This window comes from Zerene cesonia, chromosome 25 (genome assembly GCF_012273895.1).
Source record: "Zerene cesonia ecotype Mississippi chromosome 25, Zerene_cesonia_1.1, whole genome shotgun sequence".
Lineage (NCBI taxonomy): Eukaryota > Metazoa > Arthropoda > Insecta > Lepidoptera > Pieridae > Zerene > Zerene cesonia.
The window spans coordinates 4871770-4880615 of record NC_052126.1 but is presented as its reverse complement, the minus strand read 5'-3'; the positions used below and the strand labels follow the sequence as shown (position 1 = coordinate 4880615).

The following is an 8846-nucleotide window of genomic DNA, read 5'->3' as shown; positions in this document are numbered from 1 at the left end:
GCCGTGCTGCGCGCTCCTGTTCAGTATGGGGGATGTTATAAAGGTGAAAAGTAAAAAAATGCATGTGGGAGTCGAGCACGCTTCGGCACGAATTGGGCCAGCACCGGGGAAGTACCACAATTTAGTTCATACTTTCGCCACGGGACGTTTTTCGTGGCACGCACTGTAACTCAATTATGCATAAATAACTAATTCATAATATACTAGCTGCGCCCCGCGGTTTCACCCGCGTAAGTCTGTATCCCGTAGGAATATCCGCATGAAAGTTGCTATGTGTTATTTTAATTGTCGAGCTATCTATATACCAAATTTCATTGCAATCAGTTGTTTTTGCGTGAAAGAGCAACAAACACACACATCCTTGCAAACTTTCGCATTTATAATACGAGTATTAGTAGGATAGGTTAGGTTTTGTTAGCTTATGGGTCTATAGACCATTGAAATTACTTTTAACAAAATATTTAGTTAGTAAGTTATGTAACAGTATTGTAAAAAAGGTTGTCCATGACTGATAGTTGTATGATAATGACGAGGCTTATAATTACAAAATTTACCTCTTTTTTCAGAAAGAAAACAATGAAGATATTACAGATTTGTATCTGCCTAGGCACAGACTTACTATCCAAGTACCATCTAGGTATGTAATGATGTTTATAAACAACCCGACTGGATAACAAAGACAAGATATATTTTTTTTTACTTGTGATTGTTTGATGTGCTATTAATCGTTTTTATTTTATCATTTTTGTTTTAAAAGAAGCATGCAATTTATAAATATTCTAAAAAATGCCTTGTATAACTTTTAAAAGAAGGTGGTGCTCAAATCAGTTGCACCTGTTTTTTATTCTTACGTCAGAACTTCCATTGGGTGAACCAATTTTCTTTCTTTTTTATTAAAAAGCTGGTGCCTTCCACGTGGTCCCATTAAATTCTAGTTCTAGACTATTTAGAGGCCTTAAGAAAGGTATTTTGTTAATAATAATTATGTGTTTTCCAGTCAAGCAGATAGCATAGTGAAAGTGAAAGAAATGCTATGGAACACCTTCCAATATTACATAGAGAGAGATGTGAACAGCGTGTCTTATGAGGAGTTCTCTCTCACAGCGGAGTTTAGGACGAAGCTCATGAAAGTCGTCGGCAGGATTCTGGTTGAAGCGAACGAGGAATATGTAGAAAAATATATACAAGATAGCGATTTTAGATGATTAAATGTTTAATGTTTATGGTGGTTTTATTTTTATAAAAAAACTAGACGCTCGTCTCGGCTCCGTCCGGATATAAAGATTCCTGCGTTCAAGGGAGGATTTAATCGGGATAAAAAAATTTTTCTTTCATCAAATCCGTTCAGTAGTTTCAGCATGATGACGAACTAACATACAAACAAACAAACTTTCACATTTATAATATTATAATCACACTAATATTAGTGTGATTATAATATAGTGATGAAAGACCAGAGTCACACAAATTTTCTTTTTTCTGTGTGTCCTGAAAATCTGTTCCTTGACAATTTGCTACTGTCTGTAACGAATTTGATTATTTTTGTAACGAGTTTGTCTGTTAGGGATTGTTGGTAAAACGAGCAGTAATGACCAGTATGGGAATGCGATGGCGCTATAGGTACCTATATAGTAGTCTTTTTCCTACACTAAAATTATTACTTTTTTAGGCATTACGATAATCTTCCAATCAAAAAGCACACACACCACGTGAAAAAACCGGTAGATATATAAAATACAACATACGATTAGATATAAATAATGAGTAAATATCCAAATTGTTTGGTAAAAAGCTTTTATTATGAAGTTACAAGATCTGCTTTAACATTTTCACTTAAAACGGTTCTGAAGTGTGATAGGGCCAGTTTATAAAATTGCCTTACCTCCAACGAAAACTAGATAAATGTAAACGTGTAAAACCGTTTGACAAGTCTCATGCAGGTGCTACATAAAATCCACAAAACAAAATTGTATTTGTCATTTTCTCAACAATGAAATAAAAGAATGGCCGATTCGCAATAAAGCTATTACCGCCCACTCGGGTACCGATTGCACTGCTCATTGCATCAGACATAGCCACACCTTCCTCGTTAAGGTCTATTTTCACATTATGAACAAATTTATTCGCATACACCGGTAGTCTAGCCATTAACGGCAACGTAGACTGCGCACTATCAAAAATGTTAAACACGCCCATCTTTTCCAGGGCACTTTTCAAATTTACGCGCGTTCTAGTACGTATCTTTGGCATGACAACTAGAATTTCCTTCGCTCGCCCTGTCGCACTCGCAGTCCGTTGAAACTCATCGATAACTTCTTTGAACGACGATCGGGCAAAGTTTTTAAACGCGTCGTGCAAAGAGACGCCTGCATACGGCAAAAACACAATCATGGATTTGTCGTCATCGGCGAACGGTACCTCCACAGCCTGTGCTTGTAGAATATCATTATACACGTTCGGAAATATGCGCCGATTGTACATCATTTCGACTTCCCCAATTCTCTTTCCACTGTCATTGTAAAACGGCTGCTTTGTTGTAAAAAACGTGTCAAAGTGATAGGTCCATAAACCTCTGAAATACACCGCGCTATAAGGTACCATTACGTCATTCTCCACGCCCAAATCATTGACATCGATCGGCTTTACTTTATCCAAGCTAGCCTGAAGATTCCTTAGGTCATTATTTGTTTTTTCTGAATCCAACACGTCCAGAGGTACAAATGCGGTTTTGTACGTTAATGCTTTTTGAAAGAAATCCGCCTCGGGTAATCGATTTTTGTCGATGAATATACCGCTTAATTTTTGTATCTTTAAAAACGATGAATTGACTTCGTGATTTTTTATAAATACATCAAAATCTCTCCTAATAGTCCCTTTTCGGAAACTGCTAGGCGTGACGCGAAGTGCGTTGCCTATTTCTTTTTGCGTATCTCCTGTAGCCCCTTCTCCTAGAACCAATAAAGACGTCCATACGGTCACTGGAGATAAAACTAAATTACCACCGTTATTTGTGTTGTTTGTAAAAAATAACAACTCGAGTGTGAAGTTATTAATTTTTTCGGATAACAAAAATTCTTTGGCTTCTTTAGTTCTACAAAAGTTGAATAAATAACACACCGCAATCACGTAGAGCTTCATTTTAGCGGTGTGCCTCCCTGTAGTTCCTGTTGAGAAATAATAGTGTCATAAATTTTTCTGTATTCAAACGAATTTGAGTTATTTTCAAATAGCGACCTTTACTTCTGCAAAATAAATCTTGGTGAAAATAGAAACATCTATCATAATAAATATATATCATCAACAATTGTTGCTCAAACAGAACTTTTTCCTTCATTTATTTACAATTTAAATTTTTGTTCAGTGGCTCGCTTGAAATCTTTCGCTCGGTAGAAATCTTTGAGGGAGGCCTTTGTCCAACCAGTAGTATTATGTTATTATTCTATGGTCCAGCAGCGGATATTCCCCGACTGACACGACGAAGAAAAATATTTGTTTGCACTTTGTAAACATTGATATTCTTTTTGCATTTAAAACATACACATATAACAAATTTAGCATTAGAGTTAAAAGTTATTTCTATTCACCCCATTTTAACCCGCGTTTATGTTAACTGTAATAAACGACATCTATGAGACATACTAGACAACATGACATTAACGTATACCCAAGCCTAGCATTAATGTATACGATGGTTCTTTATCAAGCAGCTAATAGATGGCACTCAATAGTCACAAAAACAAGTCATAATCATAACAAAACAAATAGGTACAACATTGACTTTTGACATTGAATTAACTTTGCTGTTGCTTTTAGTCTAGTGGTTTAAATTTAAAATAGTTTAATAAAGACATAATTATCCACTTACTTGAATAGTAACGTTACATGTTAAAAAATACGACTGTCGCCTAATTCTATACGCACACCTGTTTTAATTTCATATTTTAAACTACGGTGATGTCGATAAAACTAAATACGAGTAACTTGACGAGTAACATATAAACCGGTTCTATCTATATTATTATTGGTTTTTCCCAACACGATTAATTATTTGACTCTGTCTGCACACACGAGTCACTTGTTATTTGTAGGAAAATGGTGTACGAACTGTGAGGTTGTCTGTTAGTAAAATAATAATAATTTTATCAGAACGCAATAAAAATGATGCGTGCTCTAGTGATTGTGTTATTATGTGTGCTCGTACCTTTGTGTAGTGGTCAAAATGCGGTAATTCCTGACAAAAAGAATTTACATCTGGGACTATCTGAAAGAATAGGTAATTTTTCAGTTGAACTATTGTACTACACTTCCGCAGCACAAGAACGAGGTACAAATTTAATTATATCTCCTATAACTGTCTGGACAGTACTCGCTGTGATTGCTGAAGGTGCAACTGTGAACACACTGAATGAAATATGCAAGGCCATACGAATTGTACCCAAAACCAGACAATTAGTTCGTAATAATTTCCAAAACATCCAACAGTTTCTAGAGGTGAAGACGAAAACTGTTGAATTGCAGAAATTGAATTCGATGTTTGTCGACCAGTCAAATCGGCCTGAATCGGATTTTATCGAAATAGCCAAACAATATGATACATCCTTGATCGCTCTTAACTTCTCTGATCCCGATCACACAACTAACACAATTAACGATGTCATATCGAATTTCACTCATGGCAGGATTTTGAAGCTAATAGACAGCAATGACCTAAGAGACAGTCACATGGTCCTCTCAAGTGCTTTGTATTTTAAAGGACAATGGACTTTTCCTTTCAATTCATCTTTCACAATGAAGAAGCCTTTTTATAACAGTGCTGGTGATGTAATAGGTCAAGTGAACATGATGTACAATAGATATACCTACCCATTCGCAAATATAGAAGCTTTACAGGGCAGAGTAATAGAGATACAATACGGAAGTGAGAATCGTCTGTCCATGTTAATAATGGTCCCATATCCAGGTGTATCACTTCCAGACATGTTCTTTAATTTCAATAACATCTCCCTTGACTTAGTGTTTGCGGAATTGAAGATAGCAAGAGAGGAGTATGCAGATGACGAGGTAGATGCATTTATCCCGAGGTTTAAAATTGAAACAAGCATTGATTTGACGGAATCTCTTAAGGAAATGGGTATTCGTGATATGTTTGATGAAATTAAGGCCAGGTTGCCTAAAATTACTAGAGTGCCCACTTATGTGAAGAAAGTGGTGCATAAAGCTGAGATTGAGGTTACTGAAGAAGGCACTACAGCATCAGCAGCCACTGCTGCCGAATTCAGCAATCGTATTGGAGTTCTGCGTTTTGAAGCAAATCGACCATTCTGTTATTTAATTGTGGAAAAGACCACTAATACCATTGCATTTGGTGGGTTCTATCAAGTACCAGAATTATTCTAACCTTTTATGGAATAATTATTTATAAGATCTGGTCATTATGTGATTACTATGATCTGGTTGTCCTAAGTCCTAACCTAGATTGCCTAGATTAAGTATTCTTAGATGTATTTAAGTGGTTACTCAATTTTTGTGAAACTATGTAAAACAATTTTTCCCTAATTTATCAAAGAGAATGGTACAATAATTTTCAAATCTGAATTCATGGAATTAATTTTTATCTGTACAATAATATCTTATAAAACAAATTGTAGAGTTTTGATAAAAATAACTTAGCAATAATATTTTAGCATAAATATTATATTACAAATAGACCATGCTATGTGATAATGATATTTCTTTATTCCATTTGATAAATGTTAAATTATAATACACAAATGACACAATACGTTAGTTAATATGTTAGAAGCAGTCCGCCCTAGGTGTTTTATTTCCATAAAACGTCCATCTTGTGCCTTAACAAAAACTTAAAAAAAAATTCGCCGAACTGAGTCGAGTCGTTTTCGAGTTTTACGCTTAGCAGCAAATTGGCGATTCTTTTTTCTTTACATAGATGAGTGATCGTTCTATTTATACCAGCCAATGTCAATCAATTATTTCAGAATTTATTTTTTATTAGTATGTAACAGAATACTCGCATCTCAAGGGTTATTTCAAAATCTTTTTTTTTTTTACTTTCATAACATAAATAATACATAATTTTAAACATTATTTAATATTTTTATTTTTACATGTCATCTGTTGCTGACTCAATGCATTGAAGCTTTGTATTTTTTTAATTATTTTCTTATTATGAAGTGATTTACAAATTATTAATTAATTTGACTCAGAAACTGATACACATGAGCTGTCCTATATCCTTTCTCGGGTCTCGCAACTATCTCTGTCGAAAATTTTATACAAATCGTTTCAATGGTTTAGGCACGAAAAAGACATATCATTAGGTAGAGATTAACGTTTGGTTAGTATTTTTCTGACAAACAAAAAGATAGGCAGATAAATTAAAAAATAATATAAATTTAGTTGTTTAAGAATACAGAAAAATGTAAATTTAGTTGGTTTAGAATCCTGTAATGGACTCAATAAAATGGATAAATATTATAAATCTGAAGATATCACAAAATCAATTAGATATCAAGTACAATGTTAAATGAATCGGTGTATTTATTGAAAAAATATTACCGAACTACGAATAAAAATATAAATATAATTTATGTATGTCACCCGAGCTAGGTTCATAGCCTCTTCGTAGGGTAAATAAAGTAAAAGATAAAAAAAAGAATAACACTGTTTATGATTTTTATCATTAATTTCAGAGTTCGTTATTTGCTACTATGCTTTGTACTTACTTCATAAATTACATAATAATATACTGCTGTCCGATTAACAATACATACCTATATCTAAAAAAATAAGAAATATATTTACTATAAATATATTTTACTCATATTAAGTTAGTATAAAGTTTTATTGCGTTTACTTCAATGAAAGATGAAAATATGTATGGGAAGCAACGAATACCTTCGATGATCTTGATCAAATTTAAAAGTATTGTTTCATTGGATGAGGCTAGTAATACTAGCATGTGTCACCAAATTTGTGATATAGTATAATTTTGTGGATTTCCCCATAATTTTTTCCTTCTGTCATTGAAAGGTGTCGTATACTTTGCTCTGTGGCCTGGTAAACCACATGATGTCATATTAAGTAGAATAAGCCTATAGACCTTCATACTATTGATGTTGAGTCTATAAGCACAGCTGTTGGCAATAATTTTATTCATATTTATCATTTGAACTTTTATATGTTTGTAAGGTTTTCACACAAAAACTGCTGTATCGATTTCAAAAATTCTTTCACCATTGGAAAGCTGCAACTTCACTGAGTGACAGGCTATATATGTACCACATATGAAGCTGGGGTGACCAGCTAGTTAGTCATGAGAATGATAAAATTTCCTATGAATAATTTAAGAAGCGTTCATATACAATCATCATCATCATCACCAGCCCATATATGTTCCCACTACCGGGACACAGGCCTCCTATGAGGGCCAAGTTCGGGTTGGCAGATGTCACATGTCGTCGAACTTTTGATTCTTGGACATGCCGGTTTCCTCACGATGTTTTCCTTCACTTAGTTAGTATACTAGTAATGTAACTAGGTGTATAATACGGTTTCACCACCGAACTAACGTGTATAGCAAATATTGTTAAGGGAGCCCATGCTCTATTCTGGTACTTAAACTACATCACTGTCAAGTATCATCAATATCCGTTCAGTAGTTTTGGCATGAAAGAGTAACTAATAATTAAATATGCATAAAAGGCATTCATAATTTTTATTCATAAAATCAGCACCTATGTCAAACAATAAGGATACGAAGAAAAACAACAATCATTTCCATCCTCTAATTACCTATTCTATAGCTTTTTTATGTCATAGCCCACCTGAACTGTTGGTTCGCCTGATGGTAAGCGATCCCCACCACCTATGAACATTCGCAGAGGTACTGCCTCTGTGAATGCGTTACTCGTTCTTAAGGGTAAGGGATAAGAAAATAATTGATGACTGGAAAGAAGGAATGGACTGGGAAGGGTGAAGAAAAGGAAACGCGCCTCCGGCTCAACTCACCGTACAAAAGCATGTATGTAGCATGCTACTATTTCACGCCGGTCTTCTGTGGGGGTGTGGTACTTCCCCGGTGCGAGTTGGCCCAATTTGTGTCATGGGCAAAATCTAGTTAATAATAATTGAATTCTATATGGACACAACATCATAATATTATTCAATACGGGACTTTCCTAGCTATATTAGCTAGTAACTAATCACTAATGATGTCACACGGCTGCTCAAAAACAGGAAAATAATAAATATATTATGATGCACCTTGATAGACATGAAGTTGTGTTATCAATACATAGTTTAAAACAAAGTCGCTTTCCGCGTCTGTGTGTCTGCTAAGATCTTTAAAACTACTGATAATGTAGATTCAAGAGAAAGATTTATACGTATAACATCCATTAAACAATTCTTAATTTAACGCGTGCGAAATTGCGTGCGTTTATTATTTAAAGAATAGAATACTCAAGTTGTACTTCGATATGTTTTGCTCAATGAATGATTACAATCAGATATATAATACTTAAATAGTTGAATTCCAAACTTCAGTATTTCGAAGCATGCTTTTTATCACAGGTCAATGCCTTTTACAACTTTTTTCTAGCCAAATAAAACCGTTAGTTATCTCACAGATTACATAATACTATACCGTATACTATATACTATAGTATTATGTTATCTTTGAGAGGTTATCTGATATTATTCATGACTCGATGCATCCACTGTAGTATTTAAACCAACATCTTGTGTCTATACATTAAATAAGAATTGAAGAACCCCGAGTCCATTTTATGTTGTCCGCCATCTGAGTAACAATGCCTTTTATTTGT

The 8846-nt window shown here is 34.3% G+C and overlaps 3 protein-coding genes across 3 annotated transcripts in view; 2 read left to right on the top strand and 1 right to left on the bottom strand.

The window, feature by feature from the left end:
- Window positions 1–1214, top strand: part of LOC119836618 (ATP-dependent RNA helicase DHX30-like) — a 23495-nt gene extending 22281 nt beyond the window's left edge. The window contains exons 21-23 of the mRNA XM_038362000.1: window positions 3–43; window positions 567–637; window positions 998–1214. Of these exons, the coding sequence (XP_038217928.1) occupies window positions 3–43; window positions 567–637; window positions 998–1205 (320 nt within the window). The 3' untranslated portion in view covers window positions 1206–1214. The remainder of the gene's footprint in view (window positions 1–2; window positions 44–566; window positions 638–997) is intronic.
- A 566-nt stretch (window positions 1215–1780) lies between these two features.
- Window positions 1781–4004, bottom strand: LOC119836652 (serine protease inhibitor 77Ba-like). The gene is made up of 2 exons (XM_038362038.1): window positions 3866–4004; window positions 1781–3164 (listed from the first exon to the last, which is right to left on the bottom strand). The coding sequence occupies exon 2, from the start codon at window positions 3136–3138 to the stop codon at window positions 1933–1935; it is 1206 nt and encodes a 401-aa protein (XP_038217966.1). The 5' UTR covers window positions 3139–3164; window positions 3866–4004; the 3' UTR covers window positions 1781–1932.
- A 10-nt stretch (window positions 4005–4014) lies between these two features.
- On the top strand, window positions 4015–6486 carry LOC119836650 (serine protease inhibitor 77Ba-like). Its single transcript, XM_038362037.1, has one exon. The coding sequence runs from the start codon at window positions 4159–4161 to the stop codon at window positions 5395–5397; it is 1239 nt and encodes a 412-aa protein (XP_038217965.1). The 5' UTR covers window positions 4015–4158; the 3' UTR covers window positions 5398–6486.
- The last annotated feature ends 2360 nt before the right edge of the window (window positions 6487–8846 follow it).

Excerpts from the sequence above, each read along its gene's own strand:
- LOC119836652 (XM_038362038.1), bottom strand. The coding sequence starts at position 3,138 with ATGAAGCTCTACGTGATTGCGGTGTGTTATTTATTCAACTTTTGTAGA.
- LOC119836650 (XM_038362037.1), top strand. The coding sequence starts at position 4,159 with ATGATGCGTGCTCTAGTGATTGTGTTATTATGTGTGCTCGTACCTTTG.